The following is a 19,324-nucleotide window of genomic DNA, read 5'->3' on the forward strand; positions in this document are numbered from 1 at the left end:
ACTAAAATGGCAAGCTTCAGGCAATTAAGGTTGCATTAGGATTTTAAATGCCTCATAAAGTCCCGTTCCGTGTAAAATCACCATTTGGTCAGGGTCAGTTGCTAGGTCAATACGACCACTGCTTACCGTGGGTAAGTCTTCAATAGCAGGCTGAAATATCAGTTTCACAATGAAACTGCAAGTGACCTACTCTGTGGCTTTGTAAGTAAATTAATATTCAAGCCGCGAGGGTTGCGTAAGAGCGTTTCATCCGTGTTTCAGTAGCGCTCCCAATAGTTATGAGTTATCTACGTTCGTATCATTTCTGCGTGTTTGATTCAATAAGGCTTGCGTGCGCTGCATGCACGTATTAGGGGAACATAAAGGTTGTAAATTATAAAATACATGACATTTTATAGTTCAAAGAGCAATAAATGCATGACTTAGCAGCTAACAAACTATAAAATTCATATTAACTGCACAGAAAAACGTTAAGTTGCGCATAAAAGTCTAGAATGCAATTAGATAAAAATGCAATCCAATTTTCAGTCGTAAAAGCGTTATTAGCATAAAATGAGAGTTAGTAAGTATAAAATATGAATGTCCTGGCATTCGAGACAGCATACGACTGCAGACTTAGACAGACGGGTCGGCGACACTGAGCGATGCAACGAATGGGAGTTGTGTGAATTCATGATCATGACTTATGCAATTACACCGAGCGGTCTCGTGCCAACCAACTTTTTCCCTTGAGGGTAGGAAATTATAGAATTCCTTTTATAATAAATTACGCGGTATATTTCTTCATTAACGTGACGTATTCACCAGAGGTGTGTTTACCTTTGACCTCGATGACTACCACAATGATCTGGTAAGCAGCAAAGTTTACAAGGCGAGGATAACAACATTTTCACGCAACATCCCTGTTTGAGAGCACTGAACGCAGGACATCCGTGTTTCCTACCTAACGATTGGTCATGCCGGTGAACTAAAATTGATGTCACGCTGGCGAATTGTTTTGCTCCTCAACAACTACCCTTTTACTTATAATAACTGTTGCTAATATTTCAAAGTGATTATTAACTTCCACAGCACGCAATGTCCTCCGCATCTGCTTAAAGCAAAAAAAACTTACAATATACTATTCTATCCTACAACTAACCCTCCTCCGACGTCAGTCCCTTTGAAAGAGACAACCTTTTGTAGTAACTAAACAATTAAACATATTTCAAATGCACGCTGCAGCCAACGTTGCGTAGACGCATCACGCGCAACGGCGCAACCGTAATAGCGGTCGCGAATGCGAATTACCGCAGCGATTTTAAAGCGATAAACTTTCACTGTGTTCACGATAATGATGCGCCCGAGTCGATGTTTTGTTCGAGCAGGATATCCTCTACTGCTTTCAATTGTGTTTGTGTTCGCTAATTGTTTCCGATTGATACGTGAGAGCAGTGATGAGCTCTATAAAAACAATATTTATAGTATTATTGTTTTCATATGGATATGTTTTTTATAGATATGTAAGAAGTAAGAACGATAGAGGGACAGATAACGAAATTTCTATTTTCGAAGTTCGCGGAAGGCCCTCTTGTTATGATAGTTTAATATCAATCATTATCTACCAATTAATTCAAACATCTTATATTATAATGATAAATATGTACCAACATCATTATTGAACTAAAATTCGGTAAGGGCTACATCAGCGGTCGGCAACCTTTTAGCAGCCAAGGGCCACATAGTAGTTAACGAAGTTGACGCGGGCCGAACTTTGTTAATATTTATGACTAGACTAGACATTGTCGTTTGTCAATATTACATACAAAATAGCCAGGGAGGCTCGCGGGCCGCAAGTGACAGGTTCACAGGCCGCGGGTTGCCGACCGCTGGGCTACATGAATTTTGTAAAAAAACAATACAATTCTATTTGGAATCCCCATCTATCAGCTAGTAAAAATACACCAACTAAACCTAATAAACCTAGGTAGGTAATATAGGTACCTATGCTTGCGTAGATGTCCTACAGCAGTGGTGACGGCAAAGGGTCACCGGTAGAGACCGTGTTAATTAGAATTGCCTTCAATTGGCTAATGTCACCTAATTGTCAAAGCGCGTGATTCGATCACCGTCCGCTACAGGGCAGCGACCTTTTGAACTCCCAATCACAATGTTTTCGAGACTCAAGGAGTGATTACTTAATTTGGAAAGTGTAGTAATTGGAAAATTAATTGTCTGGAGTGCGATGCCCCATTAGCTTTGGGAGAACAGTAGGTAGCAGATTTATCAAATACAATTTTTAATTGTAGGTATATTGTATAAGTTGAGCCAATGTGCTTTAACTCAAAGTTTAACACTACCTTAACCACAATAAGTCTTAAATAACAAAACACAACTTTACTTAAAGATAAAGATAGTTCCACAATGGTTTTATTGACATTGTTCGCGCCAACACCAAAAATAACGAATACTTTGGTTAAATAAGATAGGATGTGTGATCGTTGAACCTCGCGGTGTTTTCGTACGCTACAAAGTACTTCTATCCTAACATTTGGAATACCATTGTGCTAACCTATGAACAGCACATGATATTTTGTCAATTTTCTCACAGTCATCATACAATAACGGAATAAATAAAATATACTGTAAGGAATAGTATGCAAGAGAAGTGCAGTGACCTCTAAGTCGCGACGAGACGCTTTAACGGTCATTTATGATTTAATATCAAACAATATTCTCTCGCATTCAATGTTTGCTGTATAGAAAATCTAATATGTGTATACGTTAGTTCTTGGACAAAGTTGTAGAAAATAGCAAGAGAAAAGCTCTTCATTACACGCTGAAATAGATAGAGTAAAAGTTCACACGCGTTATCTTACCGTGTTACAAATCGATTGTAATCATACGAGATTAGGTACAACTAATCGGTAATCGGATCGACCTACAATACAACGTAGCGAATTAGATTATCGCATAGTAATGTTAGGTATAGCGTGTTCACACAGAAAAAAAAATCCGCAAATAACGCAGTGAGTTTTTATGCGTCAAAATGTATCGGTGGTAATGAACAGTTTAATTACTACGATGATAATATGCGTTCTCTGTATTTGTTTACGTTCGTGTCATAGTGTAAATTAATTACCTTTAGGTATTCAACATTTGGAGGACAATAAAAGACAAAAAAAAACCAACGGGTTGCACTCAGGGAGTGCCGGCAGAAGTGAAAATTCAATGACTAGTGCAAAATGCACTATGTATAATTGAGGTTAACGCCATCAGCGTTAGCGTTAATTACTTGAAACCCCTAAGCACACCACTGTTAGTATTCGAGTTATATTAATACCAGTTAGAGAGAAACTCACTAGATGGTATTTAAATCAATAAAGAAAAACTCAATGACATTACATGTAACAGTTTTTTGATCAGGTCACGTGACCGTCTTACGCTGTCTCGAGTTTAACATTTTTTCCCCACCTCAAAAAGTGCACAGCGCCGCTAAAGAAGTTTTCACTTTAAAGACATTTCTCAGACAAAATTGCATTTGAGTTGGTTCGTTTTGGTTGTGTGTGTGCGGCTAAAGGATAATTAAAGTTTCAGTATCGGACGGTCAATGTCTTGTGACCCCCACACGGTGACACACGGGTGACACGGGCAATTAACGTGGACCCAATTAGCTCGCATCGCACCCAAACAGGACAGAGCGTATTAGCGTAATCAATTTAAAAAATAAATTATAAACAGTGCAGTGAAGAAAAACCCTAAAAACGAAAGTACCCATAAGATGGATGGATGACATTCGTCAAAAAGCCGTCGTAAACTGAATGTAGTTGCCAATGGGCCGACAGACATGGAATGAAGCGCGAAGACAGGCGCTTTAAAATGGAATATCTGAAAAATACGATATAATGATTGATGTATAATGATATAATGAATAAGATGTACAGAAACTGAGATTTCACTAATTAATACTACTGCTACTTATCCCGAATTAGAATCTTCTCTAGGACTTTATATAGGACTTTGGGCGGCTATCTATACCACACAACCCGCGACCAAATGGATTTGCCAAACGAACCCACCGTAATGAAGGAGTCAGTTTATTACTCATACAGTTCATACACGGATAATTAACACGGATCCAATTAGCTGGCACCCAAACACGACACCGATCGTATCACCGATCAATTTACCTTTCAAACGGAGGTCAATAAAGGGATGTATCGGGCGAGGCGACTAATGGCCAATTGTCTGGCTGCGTCTGAACGTTAGTTCCGAGGTCACAAGTCTCAAAAAGGGTTACTCAAACTACATAATGTGTCATAAACTACCTAGGTAGTCAACAATACACATGAGCAGGGGTCGGACAAAAAGTGCGGATGACGTAAAAATGACGTAATCTTGCACACAGGATGATGTTTGAGTTTGTATTTAAACTTCCGTGTGACATGTAGTAACAAAGTAGTATTAATAAAGTAACAAAATAATCGTAAATAAATCCATGGAATTAATAATACAGGTGGTAGGGTGATGTAGTGAATAAAATAAATTTCACGAAACTTGTTACCATAAGGTATAATTATTTGAAATTAGTTAGAACACTTAGAACAAGGCTGTGGGATCCTCAGATAAATAGGTTTAATAGTCAAAAGTGGGAACAGTAGGTAAGATTAGTAAAAATAAAAAAGATAATTTGATGTTATTATACTTTTATAGCTAAATTTTAGCTAAATATAATCGTGAAGATACAATAGCTAAACAATAACGAAGTCAATTTATTGTTCATCTGATTGACAATGTGTCAGTCAAAAACGTACTTACTCATTTCAAGTGGCGATATCGTTTAATAAAGAGGTTGATAAATGATAAGTGATAATTGTTTATGAAAATCAAAAATACTATTTGAAGTCATACTATAAGTGGTTTGAAGTCATCCGCACTTTTTGTCCGACCCCTGTTGATATTTGATATTGATATTTGATAATATTAGAACAAAGCTTCTATCTTCAAATATCAGATATTTTAGATTAACTGGCCTGCTAGTTGTGACCAACCACAGATCTCTGGAGCTATAACTTTCAAAGCCCCTCCGGAAAACGGATCCTGGTTTAAATCCGGATGCGTCTGGAAATCCGGAAACCGAGACAAGACAAGCCTGTGCCGATGTAGGTTGCGGGCCGGGACATACATAAACATGTTGCTTTTATGGCCGTCGTTACGACGGCGCGAGGGGAGAGATCATTTCGGTAAGGACTACGGCATCCAGATCGTGAATTTTGATAAAATGTTCACGACGATAATATATTTATATGTATGTAGGTACTAGTCTAGAGACTAGAATAGTGACTGCCTACTAAGCAGGAGGTCTCGGGTTTGAATCCCGGTAAGGGCATTTATTTGTGGGTTTATCACGACTATCTGTTCTTATCTATTTATCTAAGTATGTATATCATCGCCTAGTACGTATAGCACAAGCTTTGCTTAAGTAGTTTGGGGCTATCAATCTGTGTAAGATTGTCCCTAAATATTAATTTATTTAAATGCAAGATTAGTAAGTAAGTAAAACATCTTTTACCAGAAAAAATACCGAACCGCAAATATGCATGAAGAAAACAACCGTTTTGCCAGAGGGCTAAAGAAATCTCTACGAGTAAACTTGCATTTACGCTCCTACCATCAAAATCGCAGTCTCATTATAGGTATGACTGGACATAAAGATCCTGTCAAATAATGTAGAAAGTGTATACTTTGGTGACGTGATAACAAGCACAGTCATCATCGCCGATTCTAGTTCACGGGGCGGCCTTAAAACTGTAATCGATGACACGGATGCGTGAGTTACTTGTACCTACAGTCACGGTGTCATAAACAAGTTATACACATTTTCACTTTATTCCAGTGAAAAAAGGTGAAAATGCGTACACATGGAGGCAGCCACATCATTCATGCCATCATCATCATCATCATCATCAGTCAAGCATTTCATCTTATATGTATATCGTTGCGACTGAGATGCGCTACGAGTAATAATACAACATATCAATAACTAGCTTCTGCCCATGGCTTCGTCTGCGTACAAGATAATAATATTGTGATAATAAAAAATATCCCATCCCAATCCCATGTCCCCGGGACTCCAATTTTCTTTTAAATCTAGCGGTTTAAGCGTGAAGAGGCAATATACAGACTACAATACAATACAAATACTCTTTATTGCACACCTCAATAAAAGAAGACAATACAAAAGAAAACAGAAATACAAGCAGAGGTAATCAACAGGCGGTCTTATCGCTAAAAAGCGATCTCTTCCAGACAACCTTTGGGTAGCGGAAATTAATAAATTTACATATGTCAGTAGGTGTTGCAAATGCAATGAAAGAAACCTATCACTAAATACATCAAAAACAGACAAATTACCATGCAAATAAAAATAAACAAAATAAAAATACATATACAATACATACACATACTTATATATACATACATAAATAAATACATATACATATAATATAATAACTACAAACTACTTAATTACTTTCGCATTTATAACATTTGTACAACGAATTTGTAAACTTCGAATAGCGCTCATGGTTACTAATTTTTGAGGACGCCTCGATACGTCGATAACCACTTGAACTTGCTTTAAACTATATAAATGGCATGCATAATTTATAAGGCGGCGGATATTATTGGCTATATAATCGTTATGGGATCGTCCTTGGCGAATATTAGATATTTTTTGACGAAAATCGTGATTGTCTGTCTGTCCGTCCGTATGTCACAGCCACTTTTTTCCGAAACTATAAGAACTATACTGTTGAAACTTGGTAAGTAGATGTATTCTGTGAACCGCATTAAGATTTTCACACAAAAATAGAAAAAAAAACAATAAATTTTGGGGGTTCCCCATACTTAGAACTGAAACTCAAAAAAATTTTTTTCATCAAACCCATACGTGTGGGGTATCTATGGATTAGATATGAGCGCCGATAGGCATATAGCCGGCGGCGGCGCGCCGGTCAAAATTGGTCGGCGGCGGCGGCGAATCGGCGGCGTGGCCTTGAAACACCTTCGATTAATGAAAATAGAATTCAAACCAAAATTTTACCGAAAAAACATGTTTTTGCTGTAAGAAAGCTATGAAATAAATGCATTTTTTATTTTCAAGGATAATTTATTGAATAATGGTACGAAAAAAATTGATATCGTATAAACTGTGGATAAGCTGTATCGCGCGGCATCTTGGCGAGGCTCTGGCCGGAAGATCTTATATAGCGAGGCCCTTTTGTGCTCAGTTAAAAATTGCGGATTGACTGTATCAGGGAAACGTCTTGTCGACAGTCCAAAGAAAATCGAGCTCCGTCATTAACCAATATCGATTCAACAAAACAGATTTATGTCAAAAAGTGAGGCCCAACGCCGAGCTCCATGTAACACCGAAGACTTGATTTCGACGCCTCCCAATGCGAGGCCAGAGGATGAGCTGCAGGTAAGCATACAGCTAAGAAACGAACGCCAAGTGTAAGTTTGGCTGACGGCCGAACGCCTGGAGCGACAATTGCGGCGCGCTTCTGTGCGAGGCCGAGCTGCAAGAGAGCAGAGCGAGGGCGCAGGCCGATAAAGACTGAAGCCATAGTGTTAAAGATCTGGAGCTTTCCTGCGGGCGCATTCGTGCGACGACAAAGGCCGAGCTGCAATGGAGCTAAGATCGGATAAGGACCAATGCTCAAGCGTTTTAAAACAGGTCGAAAGTTGAGCTCCAAACATTTATTAATTAAGCTGTAGGCTGTACTCCTCAAACTGACCAACATTTGTTCAGCAACTTTTGAAAATAACTCATGTTTTGATTTTTATTACACTTTAAAGTTTATTCTAAGACGCAAATTATTGCAAATTTTGTTATGTTTAAATACAAGCAACGTCAAACACACTGATGTCAGCGTACATTGAAGGCAATATTTATTTTGTATGAAAAAGAGGAAGTCTAAATGATTCATAATTTTTAAAAGTTGCTGAACAAATGTTGGTCAGTTTGAGGAGTACAGCCTTTAGTTTAATTTATTGCTCCTGTTACATGAAGCACCCTGTATATACAATCTATAAATTGTAATGTAGAACGTTCCACAATAAAAATGGAAGGAAATCAGTATGTTTATTACAAGTATATTGATGTTAAAATTTATATTAAATAATTTCGTTTCCCCAAGACTAGTAGCGCGGTTACTAGACAGATAAGTTTGCATTTGCCTTCGATATTTTTGAATTAAATGGGCCTAAAATACCCTTTGAATGCCTCTAAACTATTTGAAGTGGCGCCGTTAATGATCTAAACTCGATTAAAAATATATTATCTAATTCCGAAAGTAGTAGTGACTACCAAGGTCACGCCGATGCCACGCCGATAACGCAGCGTCGGCGACGGCGGCGCGAAAATTTTGTCGGCGGCGGCGGCGCGCCGGCGCGGCGCTCATATCTTACTATGGATAGGTCTTCAAAAATGATATTGAGGTTTCTAATATAATTTTTTTCTAAACTGAATGGTTTGCGCGAGAGACACTTCCAAAGTGGTAAAATGTGTCCCCCCCCCTGTAACTTCTAAAATAAGAGAATGATAAAACTAAAAAAAATATATGATGTACATTACCATGTAAACTTCCACCGAAAATTGGTTTGAACGAGTTCTAGTTAGTAGTTTTTTTTTAATACGTCAAAATCTCCTAAATACGGAACCCTTCATGGGCGAGTCCGACTCGCACTTGACCGCTTTTTATTTTAATTGAAAAAGGTAAGCTTTTTCTATCCGCTTTGGAGTTCTATTTTTAAAGGATTTTACTTATCGTCGTGGAATAATTGAAAAGTTACTCTTTTTTTCTCTAATCAAAATAATCTAAGAACTTATAGCAAATAAATATAAGTACCTGTAGACAGAAAGGTATCAAGTTTACTTTATGTTGTCCATGAGAATAAAATTTCAAGTCTAAGGACGTGTTGACGTGTTTGCAGGTCGTTAGCCGACGCTCGGCTTAAATATGAATTAAAGGCAAACAACCCCCGACACACACGTCTGTATATGAACCTACGTCCATCAGCTTTTTAAGCTGAGATTTGGTTATTTTCGGGTTGTGGTCTACCAAAAACGCCGTGTTTCTGTCGGGAAAACACAACTGGAATTTTTGTATAAGAATGCGCTAAGGTGCTGCTGCTATCCATATTGAATATAAAATTTCTATCACATTGAAATTATATTTTTTAAACGCTGAATCTAGGTCCAATTAACATTTTCAAGGGTGGCTGAGTTGACCCGAGAACGCATTCAATGAGAATTGAAAATGTCACGCAAAGACCCGCCGTGACTTTTTCCAGGTAAACAGGAAACACACGAGTGGAAATAACCGTCAAAAACTAAAGGTTATACCAATTAGCGCTCAATTTTATGATTTACATTTTCAGTAAAATTTATATGTAGCTACATTTTTTTTCATACAGCCAAGAAATTTTATTTATGTACCTACCATTTCGTACCTCGTCACAGTGGCCGTCAATATAAAATCCGCCGATCTTATTATGTGATTGTCGCTGTGACTAGGTACATATGTATGTACATGTACCGGTTTATTAGAGGTGATAACAATATCATCATCGTGATCACGAGGATTAAAATTCTGAGCATGTTTTTAAAAAACTTTTTGTGCAACTACAACCTACCTGTAAATACTGTACCTACTTTACGTTTCATAGTCCAATATTCCCACGGCTGAGGCCAAGTTTAGGATCTTAAGGGGTCATTAGTGGATGTCATTACCGGATAACGAGCGGGCGCAATTTGGTTGGAGTGGAGCGACGAATGGTTTTTGTCGGTAGCCCTTGAACACCCGGAACTGTTAAGAATGAGCTTGCAAGTTTGTATATAGCACCACAAGTACCTAACTAGTGAATTGTTTACAAGTCGGTTACAAAAACACCTTACCGAGTAGGTCTAAATAGAATACTAGATTCACTGAATCACTGGTAGAGCATATTATCTATGGAGCAGTACAGTCCGCCTTTTGAATACAATCAGTTTGTAAAAAGACAAAAGTAGTACCTAATCGGCCACAAACTTCACAGTACAGCTGTGTAGTTAGATTATTCTGTTGCACGCAAGTATGGGCTGAATTTCCTAGTCCCCATGCTGGTTTGTACATACATTTTACAATCTTATAGATATCTAACTGGGTAAAATAGTGGTAATAAAGATTGTTTGACGTGTCGCCATTTCTGTCTTGTGGGAACCGGAGACAATCGGTAATCGAGCGAGAAAAGGCCCACGCCTGATTACACACCAGCTCGTAATTACTAAACACCTACGTGCTGTCATTAACCCGTTCAGGCGTTCAATGCTGATCGATCGCCTTTCATATTGGATACTTGTTATCTTTGTTACTTTACAAGTTAAACCTGGAGAAGAAATAGAACGTACCCTTGTCTCGGCATGCCAATGGCAAACCTCATTTCGACGTATAATATAAATTAGATCTCAAAACTAGGTGTTGTTAAAGTAACCAGTTCAAAAATACGTTAAATAACAAATAAAAATAAATCTAAATATGTAATATGCAATATTTTTATATGTATTTAAGCCATTCGGCAAGGGTTTAAAAGTTATCTTTGAATGTAAATTGCTGACGTTGACATGTTTCCTAATGGTATAACGATGACACTGCTACGATTGTCATCAAATCTAGAACGCTGTTTAAGAAAGAAGTGGCATGGAAATATTGAAATATTGTTCGTAGCGATGAACGGGTTAGAAGTTACACCCCTTTAGCTTAACACGAGGCTTATAATTACTTATTGTTGCGGAGCAATCACGGTAATGGGGTTCTTTGAACAGCTCTGCGACTGAAAGGCATATTTGACGGTATTCGCCTGTTAGGATACAACATTTGGGGTAAGAAGGGTAAATTAAATTAGCTGGCCGCGGAAGGGTCAATGCGCCTGATTATCGCCGGTCATATCAACCCTGACGTAGTGAAAAACTTTCCCACTGAAAATGGATTAGAAAATATGTTGTCATGTGACATTTTTAATCTCGACATGACTTGTATCTGATTTGTGAAACTTTGACTTGATAAATTAACATGAAATAACTAATGATAAATAAAAAAATTAAGGGTATTTGTTGCGGCAGGCAACTCGTTTTGCTTTTTGATTGGGGAAGGAAATATCAATAGTCAACAACAGTTTAATCGTCCATTAAAAAGTTTATTGCGCCCATTTACTGGTTTTAACCTGCGTTGTAGGTTAATCCATTAAACCCGTCTATGAAAGTTCATAAAAACGCGTCGTCATCAAAGTATTGTTAAAGTGGTTCCGTTAATAAAAGAAGTAGGTGTAAGTATTCAAATTTAATAGAGCCATATTTTGTACGACAAAGGCCGGAAAGTAAGGAGCAAATCATGAAGCAACCTATGGAACTATGTATTGTATAGTAGGTACCTACACTATACCTACTCACGAGTCGAGCAATCCACTTTCGAAATGTATAATAAATCGAAAATATTTCGAATGACAAAATATCAATATGAACGGCTTTGAACTAGGCAACATACCAAAAGTTAAACCACCCAACTATAATCCAATACTACAACTATGGTCCACTAGTTCAATAGATAATTAAGTACCAATATCAATTAAAAGTTCTTTTAGGTTTTGCCAAAGTTATTTCTTCCATTTATAAATAATATTTTACATTAGAACTACGAAGTTCAAATAATAGTCACGCCTGAACGAAGACACCTATTAATTCTATTATTTAGTTTTTGGTCATAGTTGGGAGCTTTAGGATTTTAGTTGTGTGATTTTACGATCTTTGTTACTTTAGAAATCTTTACTCTATCCGTGAAATGTAAATATTTCGACCCTGGAAAACATTCCGAGTCGTACACAAGTCCCAGATCTTAAAAACTACTTAAACTCTCGAGTCTCAAGACAACCTCAAGACTCTCCAACAATAGGTTGGTAATGTACCTATTTACCTATACATTTTTTATGTGCATCCGTTGCAGTGGGCTTACATTTTAACGATTCGTACGTTAAGCCCATAAAATTGTCAATGAAAGATCTAAAGTACTGCCAACGATAACAACATCGTCTAACTCATCTTGATGTCTCTTCTAGGACCTAAATTAGGAAGATAAACAATAAACATAAGAAACAAATCGCTTACGGATCGTGTCGTGTCTATGTTTTACGGACGGCACGTTTGCGACATTTTTACCTGCTTTTTAGGGTTCCGTACCCAAAGGGTAAAAAACGGGACCCTATTACTAAGACTTCGCTGTCCGTCCGTCCGTCCGTCTGTCACCAGGCTGTATCTCATGAACCGCGATAGCTAGACAGTTGAAATTTTCACAAATTATGTATCTCTTATGCCGCTATAACAACAAATACTAAAAATAAAATAAATATTTAAGGGGGCTCCCATACAACCAACACGATTTTTTTGCTCTATTTTTTGTTCGCGACTCCGTGCGCGAGTCCGACTCGCACTTTGCCGGTTTTTTTTGAGTATTTGCTTGAGAAAGCGAGCGTTCGAGGGACCTGAAAAAGGTACTCACCATTTTAGCGAGCATGGCATCCATAACAGGCTGGTGGGTAGAAGCAAGTGCGGAGCGTATAGTTGCCGCGTTGGCGACACATTGCGCCATGCAGCGCTGGAGACCCGCCGCTTGCTTGACCAAGTGAGTACTCAGTGGGACCTGAACAATGGTTTCAAAATGTATTGTGGAAGTTAAGGTAAGGCTCTGACAGACTTTAATAAGTGATTTCAAATCGTAGTTCTACTATAGTGAATTGGAGACAATCGAGAAAAGCTGTTGTCGCGTAAATCTTTTTATATAATTTTGATTCTGAAATAAATTCTCTCTGAAAATTGAAGAGTAGCTGAGCTGAGTGATAATTGATAAGGCATGTGGCTTTCAAATATCATGGGTTGAAATGAAACACATTCACCAGCTCGTACCAAAGTCATTGGCTTCAAGAAACTTATGTACCTATGCCCGAAATATTGGAGTATATGTCTGCAAAGAAATTCAAAGCTGTGTCAAGGTCCAATCCGCCGCCTGTGCCCAGCAATGGGCATGAGTGATAATGATGACCAAGTTCCAAAACTTACCTCATCACTGCCAGCGGTGCCTGCTCCGCGTAGCACCGTTTCCAGGACATGGGCATGTTGAGACACATAGTCCAGACAGCGGCGAAGCTCTACTACCTCGCGCCGTTGTCGGTCTGTACACAAATTATAATTATTAGATAATTAAACTTGCAAACAATCTATAATTTATTATGAAAAGCATTTGCTTTTCCTATTTAGGTACCAACACTTTGTATGTGAGAATTTTGTAATTAACCAAATTTATCTGCTATATATTACAATAATTTGAAATGTAACTCAGGTTTTCCAAGCATTTAGTTAGACACTAGAATACATCAATACAAGTTTTTTAGTATTTATGTCCACTAACAATATTGTGTTCACAATTTTTAGGGGTCCCATTAAAATGTAAGTGTTATTACTACAGAAAAAAATGTTATTATCTACAGGAAAATATTTACCCATTGTAATGTAACAGTAAAGCTTATTTTTAAGGTAGTAAGAGCCACAAAAAAGATTTATGATCTATAAATATACACAATTCCACTGTTATAGTAACCAAATTCTTGATCTGTTATTCTAAATAGAATTCTTTACTAGAATTGCATACAGTTTAATTTAAAAAGAAACCCATGTAGCATCAATAAACCTAGTAAATATTAAGAACTAGGAAGCAAATTATACATAATTTACTAATTAGTTATTGCTAAAAAACGATGTTAATGCTATGCAAATATAATTCCTAAATACTGATAGTGCGATGAGCTAGTGATAACGTGCGACGAATGTTATTGCAATATGGGACCAAAACAGGGTCTGACCGTGGTATTCGTAGATCCTTTGCGTACGGCGCCTGTAGCGTTCCTCCTGGAGCTGCCGCTCCGCCTGGGCTGCTTTGCCTTGCGCCTCCAGGACGTCCAGGAACGAAGACAACAAAGATTTACGCTCCGTCGAGGTTGTAACGGTTTCTTGCATTTTGCCGTCAAGTTACTACGTTTACAGCACTCACAAAAATATGTATTTACTACTAGCGTCTAAGTAAATATAAGTTGTAACTATTTTATTTGATAACCAGGAAAATAAACGAAATAAGACTACGAAACAAAATCCAAATCAAAACTCAAAATCACACAACCTTCCCGTCAACCGCCCAAACTTCAACTGAGGACATAGACAAGACAGAGCGAGTGAAGTCCGAAATCAAATCGGATTTTAACGGATTTCTAAAAAATGATACCATGTTAAAAAAAAAAATTGTGCTGTTGCTTTAAAGACTTTAAAGGCACGCATAATATAAGTTTACTAATAAAATATGTATATAAATCGTTTACTATAAACGCCATTAACATAATTATAATAAATGATATACTTCCTCCATAACATACTGCATTACGTTTTGGAGCATGCCCTCATCATAGTTGGTTTGTTTCCATCGCCGCAATGCTTTTGACCTGTATAACCTGTATTGGCCAGTGATTGGTCGACCTACCGTATTGTAAGCATACTAATTTTACTATTGGTTAGTAAGCCGTCATGAGTAGGCACTCTGTAAACCGGCGATGAGAAAGGGAAAATTGAAGCGTTTCGTTTGTCATTGCAAAGCGGCTGTCAAACAAAAAGTAATTTTGCCTAAAAACTGTACATATTAGAAAGAAAACTGTTGTAAAAACATAATGGCACGCGAAAGCAGCGCAGGTTTTGATAGGCACATTACTATCTTCTCCCCGGAAGGAAGACTTTATCAAGTTGGTAAGTATATCAACTTTTCAGTCTACAACCTGGAAGGACTCTTCTTACTCTAGTTCTAGTTAGTATATATTATTCTGCAGCGTTTCTTCCTCATCGTAGTCAAGAAAGTATTTAAATAATTTACCCAAATACTCTGCAGTATGATCCTGTCGGTGTAGCTAATGTTTTTGAATATATTATAAGCTGACTTGCAGGTTATTATATTGCGCCAACAAAGTCCGCTTTCTTGACAGTGCTTCCTTAGTTCTAGGTTCAATTAATCCTTAATGTCTGTCTAATTATGTTGCCCGGATTATAAAACAGACAACCGATTATGTGTTTCAGAGTATGCATTGAAAGCAATCAACCAGGGCGGTTTAACGTCCGTGGCTCTACGCGGCACTGACGCGGCGGTGGTGGCGGCGCAGCGCAAGGTTCCCGACCGCCTGCTGGACCCTGCCTCCGTCACACATCTGTTTGCTCTTACTGAGAAAATTGGATGTGTTATGACTGGCATGATTGGTGAGGAGATCATGCACAAATGTTATACTATTCCTTACTCATCTACATTTGTAGTGCCTATATTGGCAATAATAAACATTCTTTGGACTTACTAAGAAGTACTACTACTACTTCTTTTTGTAATAATTTTGTGAAAAAATTTCATTTTAGTTATTGTCTGTCTCTTTTAACAGTAATTTAGATTATTGAAAACCTTTGATTTTTTGATCCACAATAGTTAATTTAGAAGTTAATTGAAACCCAGCATGAAATGCCAGGTGGTTGCAGCTACAATATTTTAAAATTTAGCTTTTAACATCTCCAGACTCTGTTTTAAGACAAAAGGCTCTGCAATTAAGCTTATAGGCTGTATAGCAAGTTGAGACATGCATACATTTAATGTATGCCACTGTCATTTTCATTTTATCTGAATTTACTGCATCTAACAACCTTATGATGCATGCAAATTCATATACAAAAAGTGAAATACCAAAGTTACATGAGATTACACAGAGTACTTTATTTAATCAAATGTTTTGTAAGCCATTATTCTTCCCTGCTCAGGCCTATATTGCTGTTACTTGTTCACAGCTGACAGCAAGTCCCAAGTGCAGCGCGCCCGCTACGAGGCAGCCAACTGGCGCTACAAATATGGCTGCGATGTCCCAGCCGCAACACTCTGTCGCCGCATCGCTGACATCAGTCAGGTGTACACGCAAAACGCGGAGATGCGACCGCTTGGCTGCAGTAAGTAATTTATTACAGTGTGAAGCCATCAACTCAAGCAATTTACCTGTATCCCTATGTTATATAGTCAGTGAGTGTCACGTACATAAAAAAAAACATTTTTAATCATCAATCAATATTACTTAACTTCATGCATTGATGTGGATTTATATGTTTTGCTAGATGAAAATTTAAAGTTGCACATTTCTGAGACCTACATCTATCCGCAGGCATGATGCTGATTGCCTACGACCCTGAGACCGGCCCAGTGGTCTACAAGACTGACCCGTCAGGCTACTACTGTTCATACAAGGCGTGCGCAGCGGGAGCCAAGGCTACGGACGCGGGCGCGTACCTCGAGAAGAAACTGAAGAAAAGAGCTGATCTGCCCACCGATGATACCATTCAGCTGGCCATTGCCTGTCTTAGCCAGGTCAGTTTCTATGATTATACAAAGGCTACCGGGCTAGCACATGATTGGCGCGACAGCATCCCGCGGCGAGGTGAACTACCCATCCCTCTTTTATTAACGTAGTTAGAAAAAGTCGGGTAGTCTATCTCACAGCGAGATACTGTCACGCCATTCATGTGCTAGGGGTCTATGTTATGGCTATGTCTGCTGGCTCTGGTATTATTTTTTTTAACGTTTCGTTGCATGTTCCAATTTCGAAAACTTTTGGTGACGACAGGTGGCACCTTACGTCATAGAATATGATGGCACGCCTGTCGTGCCATCCGCACCGAAATGGTTAAAATGAAATGGACAAATTATAGGTTTGCCACTTATCACAGGTAAAGGAGTTGAGTGATGACTTTACAGTATAAGGTACCTGAGTTTAGGGACTAACACTTGTTATATAAACTTCTCTTTATGACTTACATAATACAAATCAGCCCTGTGCACCCAAGCCTTCAAAGCAGTCTGTAGCTGAACATCATAAGTTGGTAAAACCCAGTCGCCTCAGTTAAACGGTGGTATACGTTCTGTTGCAGGTGCTTTCGGTGGACTTCAGGGCGAATGAGATTGAGGTTGGCATCGTCACTAAGGATAACCCCGACTTCCAGTAAGTAATAGGCTACATGACTAATTTTTTATATGGTATTTTTAGGATCAAATGTCTATATGGGACCCATTGCATTAAAGTAACACAAAAGTCAGAAATCGTAGTCAAAGTCCGACAGTCGCACTTCACTCGCGAAACGCCCTATACAAAACGGCCAGAGGCCGTGACGTCATCGCCCATCTTGTAGTATGGACAAAACAAGAAAATTGCGTTTTTGTCGGTGAAATATTGCGTTTATGTATAATATAGTTGCTATACAATATTAATTATTTTGGATGAAATGTAAGGAATCGAATGGTACCCTTACTTTTATCGTTTTTGGAAGTTGAAAAAAACTTAAATTTTGAAACTTAGGTCCTGTGATTTTGTAATTTTTCAATATTTTATTTTAATATCCACATTATTGTGATAAATTGCTCGTTTGCTATCTATTTTACTAGATTTTGTTATAAAATTCAACATGTGTCATCATCCCTATTCTTTAACAGTTTTGAATGATTCACGTTAATTTCACTAGACTTATATCGACCGGGATATATATGAACCGTGATTACCTTCACACAACAACAACAATACAAAAGGTAATCACGGTTCATATCCCGGTCAATATAAGTCAAATAATTCTTTGTGCCTTGTTTCAAGTAGGATAATGGCCCATGACAGACTACGGTCAGGCCTATGGAACTCTCCGCGCGAGCTCGGTTTTATACCTACGAATCTGTTCCCGTTCACGGTAGAAAAGCAAGCCAGTTGGTTGCCACGCGCGCTCACGCACGCACGTCCCGTCGCCGCGCGCTCGTATATGCCAAATTGTATGCGAAAGAAATGTCTTCTTCGCGAACAAATAACACAGCTTGTAGTGTCGATGGATGCAGAAACAACAAAATTAATAAAATAAACCGTTTTTGCTCTTCCGATAGATACTTGGAGGATATAATCAAACGGAGACGCCATGTCTGTAATTTTCTGTACAAAACAGTCTGCCGATTTTTGCGGGGGAGGGGAACGTCAAATGTATGCGTAACGTAAAAATAGCCATGTCAGATAAACGTCAGTCCATACATTGTGTATGACCGTTGGCCGCCTATTTTCGACAGAGGGGAAAGCCTGTTAATGGCTACTCCGTTTAGTTGTATCCTCCAAGGATAGATAGGAAAAGTATAATATAGATAAATATAGACATTCACAATATAAGTAGCTTATAAAACGGCGTAAACACTGCGGTTACTGCAGGGAGATATGACCTTTTAAAATGTTTCGCAATCACTTGTCGGAATAAAACGCATAAACGGAATATTATAATAACTAATTGCAACTTATCTTACTCATGTATAGTTATTGTACGCTATGATTTTATATGGCAAGTTCTAATGCGAACTGGACAATTAAAACTAATAATTATTTGTTGAATAATTTTGGACTTTGTATTTTTATGTCTTAAATTTGTAATTGATTTATGAATATGAATATATACCCTTTAATAAGTAAAAAAAATATTTATATTTTAGGTAGGTATCTTCTATAGAACATACAGTTTAAGTAGGTACCTACTTATTTGTAAAATCATTTCTAAGCATCGGCAACCCTAGCGTTGTGCCGGCGCGCGCGGTGCGGGAAGCGGCGCGTTGAAGGTCACTCCATTGTATTTTTGTGTAGGTATCAAAACGGTAGGTATTTGCGTTTTCTTTGAGAGATAAGTATCTGTTCGTAAGAACTATTATATAATCTGTGCTACGGTGGAAAGAGCTAGAAGAGGCTTTTGCCAAGCGGCACACTAAGTTAAGAGATATTCTCTGTCTCTCTCAGGATATAGTGCACAAACTGTCACTGTAATGTAACCTGTAACTGCAGATGTGCCTTGGAGGTAATTTATAAATTTCTTGTTACAGTGTGCTCTCGGAGACCGAGATCGAGAGACACCTGACGGCCATCGCGGAGAAGGACTAAGGTCTGGGTTATATTACAATAAAACATCTGTACTGTAATGATATTTTTAATAAAACACTTCTTTTAATATCTTTTTCTACTCCAGCACTTAAATGTGTCAATTAAATGACTGACAGTGATATCTAAAGCAATGTCATTTGAATGATTTGTCTATAGGCTCATAAGATGACTGCTAGCAGTCATCTTATGAGTATAATACAACTGCTTTATTTTTTTTAAAGATACAAGTTCCGATCATCTTGATTGA

The 19,324-nt window shown here is 38.0% G+C and overlaps 2 protein-coding genes across 2 annotated transcripts in view; one reads left to right on the plus strand and one right to left on the minus strand.

The window, feature by feature from the left end:
• Positions 1-14,281, minus strand: part of LOC134652113 (uncharacterized) — a 32,812-nt gene extending 18,531 nt beyond the window's left edge. Inside the window, exons 1-3 of the mRNA XM_063507280.1 lie at positions 13,933-14,281; positions 13,133-13,245; positions 12,576-12,716 (exon numbers count right to left, since the gene is read on the minus strand). Of these exons, the coding sequence (XP_063363350.1) occupies positions 12,576-12,716; positions 13,133-13,245; positions 13,933-14,086 (408 nt within the window). The 5' untranslated portion in view covers positions 14,087-14,281. The remainder of the gene's footprint in view (positions 1-12,575; positions 12,717-13,132; positions 13,246-13,932) is intronic.
• Positions 14,282-14,640: 359 nt separating this feature from the next.
• Positions 14,641-19,140, plus strand: LOC134652504 (proteasome subunit alpha type-6-like). Its single transcript, XM_063507697.1, has 6 exons — positions 14,641-14,860; positions 15,185-15,361; positions 15,932-16,087; positions 16,297-16,499; positions 17,060-17,130; positions 19,020-19,140. The coding sequence occupies exons 1-6, from the start codon at positions 14,785-14,787 to the stop codon at positions 19,075-19,077; spliced, it is 741 nt and encodes a 246-aa protein (XP_063363767.1). The 5' UTR covers positions 14,641-14,784; the 3' UTR covers positions 19,078-19,140.
• Positions 19,141-19,324: the final 184 nt, after the last annotated feature.

Source organism: Cydia amplana, chromosome 11 (assembly GCF_948474715.1).
Source record: "Cydia amplana chromosome 11, ilCydAmpl1.1, whole genome shotgun sequence".
Taxonomy (NCBI): Eukaryota; Metazoa; Arthropoda; class Insecta; order Lepidoptera; family Tortricidae; genus Cydia; species Cydia amplana.

What these genes read in the sequence shown, in the direction of transcription:
- LOC134652504 (XM_063507697.1), top strand. Translation starts at nt 14,785, where the DNA reads ATGGCACGCGAAAGCAGCGCAGGTTTTGATAGGCACATTACTATCTTC. An exon ending in TGTTATGACTGGCATGATTG is followed by an intron (nt 15,362 to 15,931) that starts GTGAGGAGATCA and finishes ACTTGTTCACAG; the next exon opens with CTGACAGCAAGTCCCAAGTG. An exon ending in AAGGATAACCCCGACTTCCA is followed by an intron (nt 17,131 to 19,019) that starts GTAAGTAATAGG and finishes TTCTTGTTACAG; the next exon opens with TGTGCTCTCGGAGACCGAGA.